Source organism: Argentina anserina, chromosome 1 (assembly GCF_933775445.1).
Source record: "Argentina anserina chromosome 1, drPotAnse1.1, whole genome shotgun sequence".
Classification (NCBI taxonomy): Eukaryota; Viridiplantae; Streptophyta; class Magnoliopsida; order Rosales; family Rosaceae; genus Argentina; species Argentina anserina.
Genome location: NC_065872.1, coordinates 16,797,286 through 16,819,518, shown reverse-complemented (window position 1 = coordinate 16,819,518; position 22,233 = coordinate 16,797,286). Strand labels below are relative to the sequence as shown.

The 22,233-nt window shown below is 37.4% G+C and overlaps 2 protein-coding genes and 1 pseudogene across 2 annotated transcripts; 2 read left to right on the top strand and 1 right to left on the bottom strand.

Annotated features, from left to right (window-relative positions):
- Positions 1-838: 838 nt before the first annotated feature.
- On the top strand, positions 839-8,661 carry LOC126787164 (uncharacterized). Its single transcript, XM_050513089.1, has 12 exons — positions 839-1,142; positions 1,221-1,367; positions 1,459-1,573; positions 1,738-1,832; positions 3,165-3,268; positions 4,274-4,311; positions 4,980-5,215; positions 5,560-5,653; positions 5,738-5,928; positions 7,018-7,237; positions 7,479-7,646; positions 8,031-8,661. The coding sequence occupies exons 1-12, from the start codon at positions 921-923 to the stop codon at positions 8,204-8,206; spliced, it is 1,806 nt and encodes a 601-aa protein (XP_050369046.1). The 5' UTR covers positions 839-920; the 3' UTR covers positions 8,207-8,661.
- A 1,686-nt stretch (positions 8,662-10,347) lies between these two features.
- On the bottom strand, positions 10,348-15,379 carry LOC126787145 (MACPF domain-containing protein At4g24290-like). The gene is made up of 7 exons (XM_050513073.1): positions 14,872-15,379; positions 14,552-14,790; positions 14,276-14,456; positions 13,585-13,650; positions 12,981-13,173; positions 11,908-12,074; positions 10,348-11,339 (listed from the first exon to the last, which is right to left on the bottom strand). The coding sequence occupies exons 1-7, from the start codon at positions 15,133-15,135 to the stop codon at positions 10,647-10,649; spliced, it is 1,803 nt and encodes a 600-aa protein (XP_050369030.1). The 5' UTR covers positions 15,136-15,379; the 3' UTR covers positions 10,348-10,646.
- Positions 15,380-15,903: 524 nt separating this feature from the next.
- On the top strand, positions 15,904-22,149 carry LOC126789456 (protein PSK SIMULATOR 1-like; annotated as a pseudogene).
- The last annotated feature ends 84 nt before the right edge of the window (positions 22,150-22,233 follow it).

Sequence of the window (22,233 nt, the reverse complement as noted above, 5' to 3'; positions counted from 1 at the left end):
TCTTCCATTCTCAAGTAAGCAAATTTTGTGAGCCTCAGGCTACAACTCTGCTCGATTCGATATGCAAGTTTTTGTTGCTACATAATTTGCTTAGTCAATCAATTTTCACTAAGTATGACATTGACATTGTCATGTTTCTTACTCGACTTTAGCTTAAGTCATCTATTGGAATTGGAAACTTGTTTCTGTTGTATTAAAGATTGGCATATTCACTAAAATTTCTCGCATTCCTTGTTTGCAAGATGATCTCGTGAGAATTTTATTTGCCTTAAACATAGCACTACATTGTGAATTTTGATCTTAAATTTTGGAAAACGGACCTCAGGCCGTTTTAGCATCTTGGCCGTACCCGATTATTGTTTCACTGTTTTTAGAACGTTTTGGCTGCCTTCCGGTTTCTGCTAGCGTCCCCTCCCATCACTAAGTCAACATCACCTATGTAAAACTTGCATTATACAGACAATTTTACCAAGTTAATTGATTTGAGTCAGGCAAATATTCAATGTTCGAATTTTCTAATTTCATCAATTAAACAACTCAAATGCTGTACTAGCTTTTCACATATTGAACTCGCAAAGTCTCACTTAAAACAGTATGTACAAGACCAAATGGTTCGGACTTGAAGGTTGTAGTTTCAGTGAGTTGGAAAAAAGAAGATAAATATTCAATTCCCCTGCTCTCCTAAATGTTGGGCTTCGGCGTCAGCCGAGTTTTCGAAAGCGAGAGATTCCCGTAAAACACTGTAGAGTGAAAGAGAGAGAGAGAGTGAATGAGTCTCCCACTTGGAGTTGGGTTGTGATCGTCACAAAAGCTAATACCCACTTAAACAATACTACAAATATCTTCCTCCTCCTCTCTTCGATCTCATCGCTACCCCTCTCTCTCTCTCTCTCCTCTCCTCTCCCAAATCTCAGCACACCATGGCCCAGCCAGCGCCCGTCGCCGCCGCCGCAGCAGCAGCCGATGGGCAAGTCCAAGGCGGACGCCAGCAGCAAGGAGGGATTGGCCAGAGCATCGGCGGAATCATAAGGATGGCTGTGATTTGGTACTTCGCTTCCAAATTCTTCTCCTCCTCCTCCTCCAAGAAGTCCTCTGATCCTTCTCAGCTCATCTCCAATATCTTCCCCAAAGGCGAACCTCTGGTACGAGTTTCTGATCCGGCTTAGGGTTTAGGTTTAATTTCGATGAACAAGTTGATCTAATTTGTGATAATTGGTCAGGATATGTGGTTTTATATCACTGAACATGAGAAGTTCAGTGAATTCGGGAGCGAAAGTGCGCTTATATGGCATGAAACTAATATACCTTACGCTGTCTATGGGCCGGAGAGCACCAGGACTCTCTCCATGAAGTATTATCCATCCGAGGTATACATTATGTTGTTGGATAGTACACTAGCTAATTTACAGTAGGTTAATGTGTTTGGGGTTATGAAGATGTGTGTGTTTTGTGTTTCAGGCATTGATGCACAATGGGAGTCTCTATGCTCATGTTTTCTTTGCACGCTCGGGTTATCCTGCCGACCCGAATGATCCAGAGTATCTGCCTCTGGCTGCGTTTGGGAGGACGCATGGTAAGATGATGGCCCAGAGTAAAGTTCACTCAAAGCTTCTGTTATTTTTTAAAGGAAACGTCAAATTAAATGATCTTTTTTCCTATGTGATGATTGATTAAGATATAAACATTTGGTACCAAACAATAATTTGCCCATCTAATAATTGTTTTGTTTATCCTCAGCCATTGTGATAAACTTGCCCAAGTCGAAAGCTGGTAAAAAGAGGAGTTTGCTGGGGGACTCAAAGGACGCTGATGAGGATGTCAAAATTACTGAGGCATGTGTCCTTTTTACTTTCTATCTCTCTAAATTGGGTTATGATTATTCATTCACTGGACCTTGTATGTTGTTTTCGAAGATCTCCTCTCCTATATTTTTAGTTTTTTTTTCCCCAATTGGACTGGGTACAGAATAGCTTTTGTTTTTCCTTGCTATTCGAAGGCTCTATTTTTCCTCACCTTCTGAAGTATCTGTCTCTAGCAATTTCAAGAACTTGATGGCGGTGGTCAGTAGTCTGTTGTATAGTACGACAGCTTTCTAAGATGGAAATAATAATATTTGTATCAACTATAACTTTTGATGCATGTGGCTTTAACTTGGTTTACCAATCTCAGGTACAAGGATTCAGTAACCTAGAGTGACAAGAAAAGTAGTTAATGATGAGAAAATCTCCTGGCTATTCATAGAATTCTTCTTTGCATTTCTGCCCCATCTTTATTTTTTGTACATATGTATGCAACTTGCAGACTAGAAAATTATATTTTTGATATGATTTTTTACCAGTATGTTTCTTAATCATTAAATTCATTAAAGAAGAAGGAAGGAGTGCTGAATAGAAGATTTTTTATATTATTTTTTTATATAACAATTCTACTAGACAGTAAGTGCAAATGCTCCAAAGTAGACCACTATGCCACATTTTTCATTACACTAGACTATTTAATTGATAACTGAATCAATATAGACAGAGTTGGACATGTTTGAGTATTGGTCTATTCTTAGTGGTGGAATACTTTTGAGAAATTGGTTAACATTTGTCAGCTATACTTACACTGAAAGTAATATTGCAATACTGGATTTTTATGGGTAGATGTTTATGTTGCATCTTCTAATGAGGATATTAGATTACTGTTTGGCGGAAAATACTTGAGATCTGACTCAGTTGGTCTAGGATACACATCAAGAAGTCTATGTGGTGCTTTGATGGGAGTTCCAATATAGCTAGTGCATTAAATGAGGAAATCTCACGCTATATTTGGTTTAGATATTAAAATTATAGTCCATTTATGTTATGGTCAAAGCGTTTGAATAATACAAACTGATGGTTCAGTCTGTACTCCACATGCATGTATTTACCATAAATAATTTATTGTTTAGTTTTTTATTTTTTAAAAGTTTAAAATTTATGATTGGTACTATTACTTTAATTTTCTCGCTTTAAACAATGTTCACTGGGATGTCAAATTTCATCTTTAATGAGAACGCATGTTTTTTTTTTTTGCTCCTTTAAGTGGTTGTATTGAACATGATTCATCTTCAAATCAATGTCATTTGTATTCTTTTCCACAATACTATGTTCTCAAGTCCTAATGAAGCCAACTTGCCTCAGGTGGTTGATGATATTCAAGGTGATTCAGAGGATAATGGTCCTGAGGAGTGGGTGTCATACTGGAAACCGAATATTACTGTCAATTTGGTTGATGATTTTACCCGGTATGTTTTCTGAAGGTGCAGTATTGGGTTATGCAAGTACTTGACATACTGTTTTGTTCAGTGGTTAGGAACTTGCTTATGAAATTACAGGGTTAAAATAGCCTAGCTTAACGTGTGTTATATATATGTTGTATTTTGCCTAAGCTCCTATATCATTGATAAGTTTATGATAGAAAATCCCCCAATAAAAGTTTGGTTTTGTGTGCTTATGGAATTTGTTTCTTTGTATGTAAGAGTGGTAGCCAACTAGCTATAGTTTTATCTTTTACGTTGAAGTGTGTTTAACTTGTGTCTGATTGTGTGCCTTACATCAATATTTTTGGTGGCCGTCAAATTTCAGGATTTATGATAAGTTCTCAATTTTCGTCTCAATTGAAAATTTTGCATTCCTTGGTATTGCAACATCTGGTTTTTATTTTGTTTTCATTCTTTCTTGAAAAGTCTAAATACACAATTTATCATTGTAACCCCTTTAGTTCTCTTTTCCTAGGTCAACATTTAATTTGGTACATTTAGAGCTTAGACCATGTCATGGTGGTGATTTGTTTTTCATTTTTGAACCTATGTGATATTGGTTTAATTGAAGGAGTCTATTAGTTTTGTTAGAAAAATGGAAACTATTAAAGCACGAGTCATTCAACTGTAATTAAAGTCAAATAATAGGGTACAATAGCAGAATCAGCACCAAATATTACGGTAGGGAGTAAACATTTTCCAAAAATGTTTGAATAATAAGTGTTGGCATGTCTGAATCAGACTATGATAAGAAAGGTATCAGACCATGTTTTTGAATTTGACTTTGAATTCTTATTTTGCGTCCCTGATATGCCCTTTGCAAAGCATTTAATTGCCGACAATAAACTGCGCCATTGATTGTTGACAATGCAAACTCTTTGTTCAGGAAACTCATTTAAGTGAATTGCAAAGACCAAATAAACAAAAGATTCTTCGCCAGCATTTTTTCGGATGAAACTTCTGACACTCACTTTCTTTTTTTCCCTGCAGATACCCTCATAATACTGTTCCACCAAATATTGCTCCTTGTATCCTTCTAATTTTACCTTCCCTGATCTGTTTGTGATGGGATCTGTCACTTTTGTCTGGTCTTCTAAGAAGTATGCTGGGTGATTGGTTTCGATACTGATATAAAGTAACAAAATAGTTCATTCTCTTTGCTGCATGTGTTTTAAAGGTTTTTTTCTTTTTAATATGTTGGTATCGCTTTATGAAAAATATTCATCTGACACATTTATTGTATCCAGAGCAAACTGAATCAGCTTGAATGTATTTTTCATATTGTAAAATTTCCAGCTGTGACGATACTCTGATTAATAAGAACTACTTTGGATACTTGCACTTGTTATTTGATTTGGTTTCTCTGCAGAACAGAAAAAGAAGCATGTACAAGTAGAATTATGTGTGCAATGATTAGATATTAGAGGATCTGTAGATCTGCAAATACCCAAGGCACATAGCTTATCCAAATACTGCATGCATGCATACTTGAAACATCTACATACATAATGAATATTTCCCTTGGTTACTGCATTTCATGTTCAAAATTTCTGCAATGTGCACGTGCATGCTCACACACAGAGGACACATACCAATATCTACTACCCATCTTAGATTTAGTCTTCTAATATATGAATATATCTGGGGTAGTACATGCTTATCTGTAGCATTGGGTTTCTTAACTTTAGATTTGCAGACTTAAATGTGGAGCCTAATTCTGGAAATTATTTTCCAACCGTTTACTTCAATGAATTTTGGTTACTTCGAGACAAGTTGATACCAATTAATGAAACAGTGAAAGAATTACCGCTGAATCTGGAAGTAGGTCCCATAAGCATGACTAAGTGGCAACTATTCCTACAAATTGATCAGTCTTTCCAAATTCACCGTAGTTATGGAAGCATGCTTGAGGGTGAGGCTGATGAACTAAAGGTAATGTTTATTTATTTGTTCATCTTTTTGCTTTTCTTTTCGCTATCCTTCTTTCTATGCTAATATTCAATTTAAGAATTCCATTAAGGTTTTGGGTGTCTATAAATTATGGTGTGAACTGTGAAGTATAACTTGAACTTAAACATATGAATGTATAGAGATAATTGCAAAGTCCCATTGTAATGGTTGCAATTGTGGTCGTAATGTTGTTTCTTTCAGTAGAGTTTTATTCATCTTGCATCGTGCTCTGGTTGGGAAACCCTATATGTGCTAATCAATAATTATTGTTTGGACATGTTTTTGGTTATTCTATCGAATGCTTATTGCTGTATTATCTTTTCTAGAGAGTATTCTTGGAAGGAAATCCTATCCTCCTGGCAATCACGATGACTGTTTCTTTACTTCATTCAGTGTTTGACTTCTTGGCATTCAAAAATGGTGAGTGATCATAGTAGCTTGATCTATTATTTATAGGACATATATGGATAGTGTTGTCTTATTTGTCTAATTTTTTCACTACAGATATTCAGTTTTGGAACAAAAATAAGTCTATGGAAGGGCTGTCTGCAAAGTCTGTTGTTGTGAGCTTCATAAGCCAGTTCATTATCTTCCTATATCTACTTGACAATGACACTTCTTGGATGATACTTGGAAGCGCTGGAGTTGGCTGCTGCATTGAATTCTGGAAAATTGGGAAAGCCATGCACATAGAGGTATCAGACTAAGCTTGCATATTGTCACATAAGGCATCGATTAGCTGACTATAAATAAAAAGATTAGGCGAAACAAAATGTTTTTAATGTCTTCTCCTCCTGACATGATAAACATCTCTTTGGAAGTTAAATATTTAAAATTCTTTTAAAGAATTATGCTGGAATAAAGGATGTTCTTCTAGTATTTCGTGAAGATCATGGGGTTAACTCCTGTGACTTTTAGATTGCCTATTAATGTTCTAGGAGTTTGGAGCTGAACGAGTTAGTTTCAGTTGAGGATGTGATGATGGTATAAAAGATCACCTAATAAATTTGTGATATTGTTCAGAGCCCTAAAATATATAAATAAAGGTAGAAAAGTGTAGGGTCATTGGTAACCTGATAATACAGGAATAGAGCTGAGTGATTATTCTGGGATATTATTGGGGGGTAAATATAGATTGAAGTAATGGGTGGGTTCCTAAATTTGAAGGAGTTACGTTTTGAATCACCTCGAGTATATGTCTCACACTTATCCTTATTTCTATGTAGTCATTTGTGTCTGTTCATGTTGTAGAATTTTACAGTTCCATATTGATCAGCTGACTTTTATCTGTTTTCTCACTTTTCAATTCCATTCCTACAAGGTTGGTTATTTTAGGATACATTCTCTATTTATAGTTTTGAGGGTTTAGGGTGTAGTCTACCACTAAAGTTCAGGAGCTAATTTCTTTACAGCCGCTGATCGATCCGATTGTTTTGCACACCTTTTTATCAGTGGCCTTTCCTACTCCTTTCCTTTTTTCACTGGCCTTTGAAGCTGTTTGTCTTTTTGGGAATATTAGCTTGTATGGTCATGTCCAATTGAGGTGTGCTTATGTGCTAGAGCAGGTTTAATGTGACCTGTCTATCTTTCCATATATCTGTATGTACATCCCTTTGTCTGGTTTTTTCCATATACCATATCAGCAGCATTATGCTATTAAGTGCTATGATGATAACATGCCATAGTTTGAGTCTTTGAGATTCACTAACATGACAGTTATTCATAAATTGATTCTGATCTCTGTCTTACAAGTTGGTCACATTCCTTTCCTTTTCAATTTCCAGATTGATAGAAGTGGGAAGATACCAATGTTGAGGTTCCGAGATCGGGAGTCATATGCAGGGAATAAGACAAAGGAATATGACGACATCGCCATGAAATATTTGACATATGTGCTTTTGTTCCTTGTTGCATGCTCCTCGATTTATTCACTCAAGTACGAACAGCACAAGAGCTGGTATTCTTGGGTTCTCTCTTCATTCACGAGCTGTGTCTATATGTTCGGTAAGCTCTTAATTCTGCTCACTGCTCCTTGTACGCAGGATACATATTGGAAAAACTATACCTTTTTACACATCAATGCTATATTTCTATGTAATGCATATATAGTAGGTTGGCTATAATCTCTTATATAGTAGATCTCAAGGCCTAATTTTATCTGTTATAATATTGGGCTATAGTTTTTGTTAATCTATGCCTAAGGATTGGTGATAATTGCCCTTTGTTTTGAATATTGCCATTGCAGGTTTTATTATGATGTGCCCTCAATTGTTCATTAACTACAAGCTAAAGTCAGTAGCTCATCTACCCTGGAGACAGATGACTTACAAGTTCCTCAACACCATCATTGATGATCTATTTGCCTTTGTCATAAAAATGCCAATGTTACATCGCCTTTCTGTGTTCCGTGATGGTGAGATATGATTTAAAGTTTTAGTTACATAATGTGTTTATTTACTTTCTTTATATGATTGGCTTTGAGTTTTGAATTGATACCTTGGCCAAATCTATCGACTTATTTAAGAATCACAATAGCCTGCAAAATCATGTTAATTTTATGACAATATCTTTACCCATGACTGGTAATCACCATCTTGTTAGATAATCTCCTACACAGTTTGCATATGATAAGAAAGGTGTTTTTTTTAATATTTTTTTAAAGGCCTTACAATAGAAATTTCTCTTTCTGTTATCTCCCAATTCTGGTCATTGAGCGGTTATCACCCAATTCTGACTTTTGAGCTCCAGATTTCATTTTTCATCTGTAGTCTGATTTTTATTCCTTTTCGCTTGGCAGATATCATATTTCTGATATACATATACCAGAGATGGGTCTATCCGGTGGACAGAAAACGTGTAAATGAATTTGGTTTCATTGGTGAAGCCGATCAGGTCACCGATCAAGTCATTAGACCGGTCACAGAGGGTACAGAGGAGACTGAAGTTAAGCCAGAAGAGAAGAAAACCAACTAAGCTGATGTTAAATAGAGATATTGCAGGACATGATGGGACTCACCCTGTTCCAAGGATTGGTTGTAGGTTCATGCCCCCTCCCCTTGTCTGCAAGACTAGGGTGAATGCTTGGTATGCTCTTCACCTGATTTTGTTACTGGCTACGGGTTGAGGGGTGATTTTTGTTGGTCTGGTTGCAGGAAGTAAGCTAACTAGGTGGGTTATTACGTTCTCTTTCTGGCAAAAAAAAAACTAGGTTATTTTATCTATAATGTTTAGTCATTTGATAATGCCATAAATTTTGTAATATTCTCTTTAAATTGATATTTCCGATATATTTTGGCTGGTGGTGATGCGTGGCTATTCGAATATTGTAGCGACTGAAACCTCCATTAGTCTAAATGTAATTGTTACCTTACCGGCATCATTATGATGTTTTTACTGGCAACAAGTTGAGACTACTAACTTTTATAGCATTTGCGAGGGTGTTCAGATACGCTTTATTTTCTCCGTTTTCCTCCTCCAGTACGTTTGCCCTTGATCAGTTCTTGAAATACAATAGAGTTATTCAAAAAGAAATAAAATGATTAGCGACAAACGTACTTCAAAAATTATGACAAACGGACTTCAAAATTGTGCTGATTTGATTTGCATACAATGAGGCATTTGTAGAAAAGTATCATAAACAAAAAAGATCAGAGTTGGATGAGCCCCAAGCATCGTTGGTTCTCTCTAGTCTCGTGAAAACACCATATAAGATGTTAGCCATCATTGATGTATATATACTCCCCAATGCTCCATTACTCATCTCTTGTTTCTAAACCATTTAGATAAATCAAGATAGCTTGTATCAGATTTTATTTGTTCAATTGTTTTCATATCAGTCATATATACGTAATTTTTATGTCCAAGGAGGGAATGAAATAAAAGTCAAGATTTGCATGCTTATAGCACTCTCACGGCCCTCAATAGTCATTCTCGGTAGAGGAAGGATTCTCTTTGAAGTTGTTGAGAATGAAACTATGGAAAGTCTATCTGAAGACCCCATGTTTTCTATGACAAATTTGACAGCTTGCTTAACGAGTTCAATCTTTTCGCCATTCATACTGCCACTTACATCAAGAACTGTTACAAGATCAATCGGTGTGCGGCCTTCCCCGTCAGGATCTTGAAGTGGCGGTGCACAGATGTGACTAGAACAAGATATTGTGGGCGTGAATCAGCAGCATGGATAGAAGAGTTTTATGTAAGAGTCTTGATTGTGACATTCTGAGGGCCAGAAGATTGAGCTGCATGTGTGGCGGAAGGCAGAGGTTCGTCATCTGCGAAACCATGTGCAGTGGCGGATTCAGGATTTGGAATTCAAGTTTGGCCGAAGGAAAATTTTTTTTTACCGCTTCAACCATGTAAACTATAATGTTGATGAGTCTTTAAAAAAGAAAATGGGCGTGAATACAAATAGAAGAATAACATGAAAATCAAAGCATTAGAAAACACAACAATTTTTTCTTTTCAAATTGATTAGATTGAACCTCAATAACTCATACTTGTAATTTCAAAATCAATAGATAGAGGGAAGATAATTAGAATAGTTTTTACTTGAGATATTTTGATTATTTAAGAAGAAGAAAACTGTCTTACAAAATATATACATATACATATACATATACATATACATATATCAATCAAAAACTGGAAGACATAATGAAACAAGAACAGAGAACCAAATAACAACTGCTAGGGGCATAGGATGAGTAAACTCAGGGAGGTATTTGGCTAAAAACAAATGCAAAAACCACAAAAATAATGATATATACCTAGTTTTTTTTAAACACCAAAAAACTTGGTTGGGCTTGAGCCCCACCAGCCAATGCCTTGGATCCCCCGCCCCCCCCCCCCCCCCCCCCCCCCCCCCCCCAAACTAGGCTTAAAACTGAGCAAACTCTCCATTCATTGCAGCCTCAAAAATAACTTGCTTAGGAGTGAAGGGCATAATGAAGTCTAGAATCAATTACATGCTTACTCCTTCCTGCCATAACTGTTCCGGGATGCCAAAGTTGCTAATTGTCGGAAATGTCATCGGCTTTGACTAGTCACTTGGGAATTGCATGAAAGCCAATGCTGTTGAATACAAAACCAGAGAGATGTTCTAGAACAACAAATTAACTCCGTCAATGAACTTAGTCAAATTCAATTCCAGGGAAAACAAAAAAACTAAAAACTAAATAAAAAGGTTGTCCAATTCAAATATAAAAAATCAGCTCCAGAAAGGATGATCTACAATAACTAAAGAAAAAATTTACATAGAAGAGTATGCAAAAGTTATATACAACCAACCCAACAAATAATCCAGCACAAAATCTCTGTGATGAGAATATGAACATTGAAGATGCCCCACAAAACCATTGCAACTACCATATTTTACTACAATGTCTCATGTTCTATTTTCTTAACCATAGTTTCAGTAGCCATCTGGCATATCTTCTTCGTCAGGTAAAATCATGGTCAGTAGAGAATACTTAACTCGTAAAGATATTTTAGCCTTCTCAACAAGCAGCCTTGCACCTGACACAACCCAATACCCAGGTGAATCCTGTGGTCCTCTAGTCATTTCGGTTGTGTCGATGAACCTCAATAGTTTAGGTGTCTGTGTTGGTACAGGGGGGCCTCCAGGATACACAGCCGAATTTATGTTCACATCGGCAGGATTAGGGGGCTGCTTCTGCGCAGCTGATGAGAAACGAGTGCTTATAATGGTTGAAATTATACCTGATTTCTGTGTCAAGGCTGGTGAACCATCCCATTCAGAGTGTCTAACATTAGTTGCACCAATAACTTTAGAGAAATGAAGTCGTAAAAATAATACTTTTTTCATCCCTGACTCTCCAATTTCAAAGTGAGCCCCAGTGACAACATTGAAATCATCATTAGCCTCAATAGGTGCAGTGCAGACATGAGAGAAGCTCTTCCACTGAACCTTTTCGAAATATCTGCGGTCAGAAGAGAGCTGAGAAATATTTCCATTCACTTGATCCTGGAGTAAGAAAGTTTTTGGAAGCGTTGAAAGATGCTGCAGGTGGATTGCTACGCAATTGCTCCTTTTCCCCTCCAAATATAGTCGGAGACCTGTCACTGGTTTCTTTCCGACATCAACCTATCATGCATTTCATTGTAAAATTATCACAAGGAACCTTCCATGTTGATATACATATTGAACATACAAACAAAAATACATGTTGACCAAAACACCCATAAAGATACCAAAATAAAAAATTAATATAATTTCCTGTAATAATTGTTCAATCAAAATTTCATATATCATACCCCAGAAGTCTTTGGGATGAGGATATAGACGGCATAGAGAGGGAAAAACCTATTCCCTTTTCTCCTGCCTCTTTGCTTCAAGGTTCAAAAGCTCCCAAGAGGTCATAACCATAGGTCAACATGTTGTTTTACTTAGTACCCAGGGTCAGGCTCCGTAGATCATTGATTATCATAAAAGAATATGGATATTTGTAGACACAATTAGAGGTTTCCTCTAGAAGTTGACACTAATCTGCTTTTCTTTGATGTTTTCTTTCTAATTTAACCTTAAGATCTCTGTCCCAATCAAGTCTAACTAATGCTATGAGAAAGGAAACTTCTGAAGTGGATATATATATCATTCATGGCTGACTGAAAGAGAGTTGCACTTATGCAAAACACAATAATAAGAGCATTACCGGATTTGTGTTAACGTAAAGCTTAGGGCCCATGAAGCTAAACTGTAAAGCTGCACTACTTTGTGGCTTCTTCTGAGGACCAAGAGCAAGCTCACCAAACACTGGTGCCCATTGCCTCGGAAGTTGAAATTCCAAAAACTGATGCAGTTCTTCAATTGGCGGCTTATCTGTAAATAGGGAAAATATTAGACATACAAATCTACCTTGACAGAGTTAATCATGGAGCGTGTCAGTATCATTCATGCATCAGAATTAGGCAAATCCATGAAAATAATGAACAGTCAACTTATCTGATTCTACCTATGTAGCTGAAGATCTTTATCTTAATAACTTAATTATCCCTCATTATGGCAGCAAAAGTGCATGAAGAAATCATAAAGGAGACCGTCTAAAGGCCCAGGGGTTTGAGATAGAGATCTCTATAAATTTCAGTGTTATTAACATGTTATACAAATGTATAACATAAAATCATAGTGACATGCCGGACCCGAAAATGAATGAAGGTGTTATATCAAGAGTGGGAGAAGAACTGAAGCCACCAAAAAAAGAAAAAAAAAACAATAATCCGGGATAGTTAGGGTATTAAGATAGAGAGGTTTTTTATTTGATGACTACCAGAAGAAAAGATGACTAATAAATCTGATGCAGTATAAGAATCCACACAATAAAAAAAATGCAATAATTCAGATGACTTATGTATAGAGTACAGTGTGGAATGTGTATTTATATTAGAGGCTTGTACAGATCATGGTATTTACACATACGAACAGCTGTTCTTTTATCACTGCTCCCAAAGCTGTGAGGATGCAAAACATAGTGGTTCTTCATGAAGTTTACACACAACAAGAAGACTAACACTACCTCATTGTGAATATAAACTCACACATGAGTGCACGACATACTACGATGTGTCTTTATTTTGAATCTTCTTCAACTATATGAACAGAAAATGAGAAGTAGAAAAAAAATTAAAAAAAGGAAAATAAAGAAAGATAATACCTAGACATATCACAGTAATAACCTATTCATGAAATTTAAGTATATATTTTGCTAAGGAGAAAGCTTTAGCTTACAACGCAGATAGAGGTTAATGGCATGGCTCAAAAATCCACTCCCATGAATTCCACTCAGTAACGATGTTATAGGTACCAATGACATTGAGATCACATCAGGTTCAAGTTGAACTGTTTGAGACCACTCACTGTGGCGTAGATTCTTTTGTAAGCTTCCGCCCTTTCTCTTGCACACAAACTTAATATCCTGTGACTGCATTACAAAAGAGATATCACTCTCAAGTATTACAGTTTCATGACTCGATAATTTTGAACGCAGGAGGCCCAAGAGGTTATTATATCATCAACCAAAAAGTTGTTGCCAAGCAATGTAAAATATCATAAAATGTTCGAAGTGGGTTTAACTTCATAAAAGTCAAAGATTTTCAATTCCAATCTTGATTCCTCATGTTTATAGTTAAATTATATGGCTCTTTTGTACTCAAAACTTATAGTTCAAAGTACAAACGAGAACAGAAAAGTAAAAAGAGCTTAAAACATGTTGGTGACATGGAACTTCAAGTCAAAATATTATGATGTGGTATCAATTGAATTGATTTGTTTCACGTCCAAACTTTCATATAACAAATTTAGATGAATTAGAGATATCTGTTTTAAAGTGTACCTCAGCAGATGCATAAGAACTGGATGGAATCGCGGCCATAATACCCTGGCCATGATCCTTCGCAAACTGAAACAAATACAAAACAGAGGTTAAGGTGGATCTACAAGAAAGGGATAATCCTTAATTTCCTTTCATTACTGAGTGTACGCTAAATAGGATACTATCACTGATTATAGCTATACAACTGCTAATCAGCATTGAATCATTTGAATAATATAGATACACAGAAGCTCAAATCACTCTAGCTGTTAGCCGATTATAAATCAGTTTGGAAGCAGGCTTGATTTCAGGAGAAGTAATCATTCTTCCGATGCCCATGACATAGCCCATCAAAATCACCTGAAGAAAACTTTCTAGGCACTGTGCTCAATCATAACCTAACAGATGTGTATTTGAACTCTATTACAGAAGTTGATAATATTAGTTAATCTCTCGTACTTACCATATAGAATGAGCTTGGTAGCTAACTAAAATCTCTAGCATCCAATGAGGGGTTAAATTCTGCTCCTAAATCCCAATAAGTGATACAAAATTTGGTATCACTTCCTTTCAAAAAAAAAAAATTTGTACCACTGAGATTGATATTACCATTGTCAACATCTCTCTGGTCACTTGTAAAATAGATTTCCATAACATAGTTAACACTCATCTAGCAAAGAACTGAGTCAAGGGCATCAAGAAAGCTTCAAACCTTGTCTCTTTCGTGACCAGTTCCAATTCCATCTATATACAGTTTGTCAGCCATGTCCTTCAATTTTTTCTGCACATCAGCAGGTTGGACGGGCGATGAGTGCATTTGCTTGGCATATATCGTATCCTTTCCCCCCATTTTCACCCCAACTATAACATGTGTTCCGTACTTATCAATAAACCTATTAATCAAACAACAAAGACATAATTACAACCAATCTCTAACTATAACAAACAAGTACAAAACGCATACAAAATAAAGGTAACAAAACATCACCTGGCCAATGCTGCAGGATCCCAGGACGAAGGAACAGCTTGTTTCACATCATCACGCAATGCTACCTGAGACTTTTGGAGAGCAACGCTGTAGAGGGTGATCGAAACTCCGTCGAAAGCAAGAGTCTTTGTGTTGGCAGCATCCTTCTGCCATCCTCCGGTAAACTCAAAAGCAGTGTTGAAATGTCCCGTCGGAATCTTCCCCGACAGAGCCAGTTCCTGATTAAACTGCTCCGACATCTACAAATTCGGAAAGTTCATATCGCCAATATGATAGAAACTAGTAGTTGATGAAACGAGCGATGATGATCACAAAGTTACCTGCTGAAATGAGAGGACGTCGGAGCCGAAGCGCATGCGCTCGCCCTTGTCGCACTTGATGGACTTGGGGACATTGGGCAGGCAAATCCCGCCGGGAATGGCGATTTCGCGGAGCTGATCGTCGTCTATAGTGATGAGGCGAGAGTCAACACCGGAAGGCCGGCGCTTGCAGTACTTGAGCTTCAAGTCAACGGTGAGATCATAGCCCAAACCGATGGATTTAATCGCAGCCTCCGCTTCCGCCGCAGCTTTCCGGGTACTCATGCTCGGTTGCTTGCTCTGTGTGCTCTATCTCTTATCTCTGAAACAGTGTTGTTGCTCTTGGCTCTGTCTCAGTTATCCAAGGATGGAATGCTTAGTCCCAAGGGGAGACGGGTCAATGTGTTGGATTTATTGGTGGGATTTTTGATTAGGTAGAGAAGAGAAAGGGGGAGGGGAAGTCAAAGCTTGAGTGCTGGCGTCTTGTTCTTGGAACCTGCTTCTGCCATCCAACTCCACCTCATGGTTCTCTGTAAATAGTAAGTCTACACCAAGTTGTTTTTTTTCTTCCCCCGATTTTTTATTTTAGATTGTTTGTGCATTTGGACTTTAATTCTATGCATTTCGTTTTTAGATAGTAGCTCCTTGATCTTGCACTATAAGTCTTAACGACAACATATAATATCGGTCGTATAATTTCCCTCTCATAAATGTAGTTATTTTCCTCAAGCAAACTAGTTCATTCCAAAGTAAAAGACGAGATGTAAGAGAGAATTCCGGTAGGGATGTGCATCAAAGTATCAAACAATCGGACCTTACAGGCTTACATCATTCATTGTGTCGTCGTCTCTGAATTTGAAAAACTGAAAATTGTAGTCTTTGAGGTTGAGCGGCGGCACCTTTCTCAGTTTCTACTTTCTAGTCCCCATTTAAAAAAAAAAAAACACATGAATGGTCAGCGCGCATAGTTTGAACGTTGAATCATTCTCAGAGCAAACCAAGCTGAGACCTTCCTCTACTGCCAAAACTCAAAACCAAACGAGTCTTCTTCGATCTCCTCTCTTCTCTTCTACCAATCACCATGCTTCTTCCCCCCATTTCTTTATTATTATTCTTCTCTTCTTCTTCTTCTTCTTCTTCTTCTTCTTCCCACAACTACCCTTTACCCTTCTCCTCCATTCCCACTCCCCAAACGACTCCTCCTCCTCCTTCTTCATCTTGGGCGGCCATTTCTCCGATCAAGATCGATCCTTTCTTGACTTTGGCGCCATGGGAGGACTTTATTCCAAAAGCTCCCGCAAGGCGGTCAAGGCTTCCAACGCTTGGGCCGCCGACAACCGCCGCCAGGTGGTTGATGACTACAAGCTGGGAAGCTCCAAGAAGACCCCCACTGCTGCTGAGGTGGCGACTCCGCCGGTGGTGGTGAATACCGACTCTACTCAGCAGCAGCAGCAGCAACAGCCGCCGAGATACTCGCAGGACGGTCCTGCTCTTGTCTATGAAGGTGGAGGTGATGCTGCTGACGACTTCTACGACGGGATTCCCCGCTATAAGTCCAGCTCTTTCCGCAAGGCCGCCAAGGTTTGGTTGTTCTTGTTTTTATTCACTGATCAATCTTCGAAATTAGTTGCAGCGGTGTAAATGGTTAGTCTACTGTGGTGATCACGTCGTAAATATATGCTGGTTGCAGGTGTCTGAGGTGGGGTCGCGGATAGGGAGAGGGGCGGTGTCTGTGCTGGACACGCTTGGGAGCAGCATGGTGAATTTGAACTCGGGCAATGGTTTCAACTCGGCGCCACCGGCCAAGGGGAATGAGATTGCCATTATAGCGTTCGAGATTGCCAACACTGTGGTCAAGGGCTATAATCTTATGCAGTCTATTTCGATCAGGAGTATTAAGAATTTGAAAGAGGCGGTGTTTTGTTCCGAAGGTGTGCAGTATTTAGTGTCCAGGGATACAGATGAGTTGTTGAGGATTTTCGCAGCTGACAAAAGGTGGATACTTGGAATTATGTTTGCAAGTATTGACACCCCATTTTGGTGTGCTTATGAGTGAGATATAATTGTGTTTATTTTTTGAGTCTCTATACTTGATTTGACAGGGAGGAGTTAAAGATTTTCTCAGGGGAGGTGGTCCGATTTGGAAATCGATGTAAAGAACCTCAGTGGCACAACTTGGACAGATATTTTGAGAAGTAATATACTTTCCGGACTTTATACCTGACAATTTTTCTCTTTCAGATTTCATACTCCTATTTGGTGACACATGATTTTATTCTACAGAATCAGCAGAGAACTTATTCCTCAGAAGCATCTGAAGGAGGAGGCAAGTTCAGTAATGCAGCAACTTATGACATTGGTCCAGTATACTGTTGTACGTATCGTCTTATTTTACCAGAGAAATAGAGCATTATTTATATATCCTTATATGGGCTGCAGACTATTCTTTTGTTCAGTTAACCAAAAAAAATAAAAAATAAAAAAAAATCTTTTGTTCAGTAATTAACACTATTTTATATGCATCACTGAAAAAGAATTTAATATCCATTTCGTTCATTCATCTCATCTATGCCTGGTATTTCAACACTATTTAATCATCCTCTAACATGACTTTGAGTAATTGTGCATTTATATCTATAAATATGGAAGACGAGCATTTTGGGAGCTCAAGGTTCTTTCCTTTGTGTCCCACACAAGTGGTGTATCTAATATTATTAAGCTCAATATTCAATTCTAACTGATCCACTTATCCCCAATAAACAAAGCACTCATACTCTTCTGCCTACAGGAATTATACCATGAATTACATGCACTGGACCGATTCGAACAAGACTATGAACGTAAGCAGTCCGAGGAGGATAATTTGTCTTCCACTCAAAGAGGTGATGAAATGCCATTCTTTTTGTAAAGAAATGTTCGTACAAGTTGAATAGATTAAGTCAATGATATACAACATAGGATTGTTTTAAGTACAGAGGGCCACTTCTAGGCATTCTGTACATAGCTGCAAAAACATAATCAAATCCTAGAAAGAACAAAAACCAATTTAAGTTCAGTCGTGTACAACGTCTACTTTTACAAATATAATTGTTAGACCAATCGCTAGTAGGCTTTTGAGCAGAAGCTAAATTCTGCCGCCTAGTTCTCATATCTTTCCAATGACATTGTATGTGTGCACATCATATAATCAATTCAATTTATAAGCTTTGTGTATGTGCAATATCTGAAATTGGGATAACACTTATACTGGAGCCCTTGAGCTGTAACTATTTATACACAACGTATTTGCATGCGAACGAATTACGATATACGGTATGATGTGGAGTGCCACTTAACTGATTATTTCACTTTTTTGGTTTTGTTTTTGTTCATCTCATAGGTGATACCCTTGGAATCTTGAGGTCCGAACTAAAAAGCCAAAGGAAACTAGTTAAAAGTTTTAAGAAAAAGTCACTTTGGTCCAAAAGTATGGAAGAGGTAATTCTATGCATTTCACTGAGTTGCTGATCAGTTTTCCGTGAACCTGTTTTCCTCCAGACGTTTATTATGTCTGCTTTTGTATTGCGCACATAAATGATATTCTCCACCAGTAACAAATTATGTGCCATTGAACATTTTGGTTGTTTGAGGATTGCAAGTTAAATTCTCTACTGTATTAGACATGGTGTATTTCAGATAATCAGTATCTGCTTAATAAACAACAAGTAACGGCATACTAATTACAGCATTTTGTGACATTTGATATTTGGAATGCAGGTGATGGAAAAGCTTGTTGAAATTGTCCATTTCTTATATCTAGAGATGCATGCTACATTTGGTAGTGCTGGTATGTATATTTCAGATCCTAACCACCAATATTACATGTGCATGTGTCATGTTGATATTTGAACAGCAAATTGTTTCAGGCTTCAATACATGATCAGTTGTTTTATCAATAGATTTTCCTGATCATGATCATCTGTAAAACATAACTGTTATAGATTTATAGGTAACAGTGGCTACTTCTGTGTATCCCAAATTACATATTAGCTTTTGCATTGTCTTTTAAGGTATTATAATATATTTTTCTAATATCTGAAACTTTTGTCTTTCTTGTCAACTTATGAAGAACACATATCATTTATCTTTTATGTGATACTCAGTTGGGATGGTTTCTTAATCCCACACGGTTCATATTTTATAGCAAAAAAACAACTGATTTCATTGGTGCAATTTTTAGTTTTTAACTTTATCCTCTAAGTAGGACCTGAGTATTCCACAAAATTAGAAACAAAATTCTGCCCTTACCTAGATTCTTCAAATACTTGGTCTATGCCTTTTTTTTTTTTTTTCTGCAAGGATAGTCATGGCAAAGAATTTACAGTATCTTCTTTGACTTTGAGCTGCTATTACTTACCTGAGATAAATGAAAGATGCTTCTGCATTTGCATATGCAGAGGGTCAGAAAACCGTGGAAGGAACTATGAATAAACATCAAAAGTTGGGACCTGCCGGACTTTCTTTACATTATGCAAATATCGTTCTCCAAATCGATACTCTTGTGAGTTATGATTCTCTGTTCAGCCTTTTTTTTTTGTTTATTCTTACATGATTTCTAACTGGTACTGGAGGCCATCTTCTAAATAAAACTCGAAGGATGTTCCCGTAGATTTGTTGAGAATATACATCTCACATTGGGAATTAGGACCTAGCATGTGGGTTTATAAGGATTTGGGCTACTCCATCCATTGCCAATTGGTTTTGGATGTGAACCCCATATCACTTTATCATGGTATCAGAGCGGGTTACCCACGTCCACGTGTGAAGCTCAAATGCCCACACGGACTCCATGTCACCCAAAATGTTGTCCACATATATGGCTTGAAAATTTGTCACACGTGCGGGGGCGTGTTGAGAATATAAATCCCACATTGGGAATTGGGACCTAGCCTATGGGTTTATAAGAGTTTGAGCCACTCCATCCATTGCCAATTGGTTTTGAATGTGAACCCTAAATCACTTTATCAGATTTTTTCTTTTACAGTACAAGCAAATAGTTCATTACTGTCATATTGTATCACGCCTTGGTTCAATTTGACCCCAGATGTATTCCATTGCACTAATATATATTTATCGTATCATATATACATCTAATCAGAATAATTTTCTGGACATGAGGTTAGTCACATACAGACATCAGTTAACAACACTTTAGTCTTTGGTCTCCTTCCTCTGCCATAAACCATAGTTCTTCTTTACAAGCATCTTGCTGAGTATGCTTTGTTGCATTTAGGTAGTCCAATCAAGTGCACCGCCAACAACTACAAGAGATACATTATACCAGAGCTTGCCACCTAATATAAAATCATCATTACGCTCCAAGTTACACTCTTTCCATATAAAAGAAGAGGTATCATCTCATCTCTGTCTCTTCAACTATATATAATTGTTTATTTTTATTTATGTATAAAGAAATTTATATAGGAGGATCCATATTCCTACCACGAAATTGTCGGTATGACCTGTTCATTTTCATAGGTCTCGCTTTAAGGAATACCTTACAGAAAGTATGTCATATTGGAAATGGCATGTGCATATTTTCTTCTGAAGTTTTGTGCTTTTGGTTGCAGTAAGAGACTAAATGGTTTCTTACTAGGTCCATCCCTCAATGAATCCATGTACTCGCCATTCGAAGATGAACTTTGGGAATAAAATTGGCCAAGTGGACATTTAGTTATCTTCACATAACTAATCAAAGTATCAAAAAATTAGACGAGTTCTTAAGGAATGTTATAATGACCAATCAGATAATGTTTGAATCACGAGTGGTTAATGAGAGATGATAATAAAATAGAAACTTCATAAAAGCATGGTTCATTTTATTTGGTCACTTCACTAGCTGGATTAACCTGTATGATCCCTAATTTCTATTTTTTTTTTTTTAATTTTGAAGGCCCCCTTCAAGAACAGAAATAGCCATATAGACACCCATTCCTCGAAGGAAGCCTTTAAAAAAAAAAAAAAAGTAATGCATCACATTGCTGGAACCCAGTTATATACATGTATAAACATGCACTTTGGTGCGTGCGGGCACACACAAGGCAATATTGAGTTTGAATGATATTTATAACCGGGCTGTGTTTTCTGTTCTGTCGGTAGTTGATAATTGTTTGAACTTTGAACTTTTAAGTACGTTTTTTTTTTTACTTTCTAAATTTGTTTTTCTGTAGCTCACTATAACAGAAATTAAAGCTGAGATGGAGAAAACTCTGCACTGGCTTGTTCCAATGGCTGCAAACACAGCCAAGTAAGATGACCAGCTCTTCTGCAAAGCAGATATTTTTCTGAGTGTCTATGAAATCTTTCATTGCGATACATCGTTACTGATTCATCATGTTGTTTCTTTTGTTCCAAAATCTTTTTAACAGAGATCACCATGGATTTGGCTGGGTGGGTGAGTGGGCGAGTTCTGGGTAAGTAACAATATAATGTTTGTTTTCACTGTCCTCCACCATGTTTTCTTTTTGTGATGGGTTTCTTATTCTACCATTCTTCTCATGTAGTGCTGAGACGAATCGCAAACCAGCGCCACAGACTGAAGTGATCCGGATTGAGACATTCCATCATGCAAATAGGGAAAAAACAGAAGCCTGTGTACTTAAACTAGTGTTGTGGCTTCATTATTTGGTCTCTCAAAGTAAGCCTGCATCCACTACTGTTGGCATGCGGTCACCTGTTAAGTCCATAGCCACCACAACCCCAAAGACAAATAAGCAGCCTAAGGACATCCCTCCCTCAACTGTGCTAACAACTGACGACCAACAGATGCTGCAGGATGTCATTACGAGAAAACGGGCCCCTGGAATTAGTAAAAGTCAAGGACTTTGACAATGCAAACTCTAATTTGGGAAACCTGGGGAGATTGAGCAAGAGTAACAGCTATTCATCTGGGGAAGGAACCAAGAAACTGTTACCTTTCAGTAGGCTCTCTTCTGGGATTCCTGTCGTCGATTTTGGTATAGATAAGGAAAAGGCATTGGATGTTATAGATAGAGTGGACACACATAGAGATCATCATCATCATCATCCAAGGGAGTAATGCTTCTAGGGACACTTTGACATTGTCTGGTGTGATGTATGTGTGATTACCACTGTTTACTCCCGATGAGAAATTTACTGTGCATATTCTCACAACGAGTAGTCACTTTTTGTTGCAACTGTCCTGAACGGGTGTATAAGGCTAAGAGGTAAGTTTGCGGACAGTACAACGTATTTGTTTACTGCAAATCTTCTGTTTTGATTAAGATATTTTCTTCAAGAGCATTTATTGTGCTCAGTGATATTTCATTGAACGGAAGATAATGTTACAAGTAGATTTGATTCCTCATACATAAACGAAAAAGT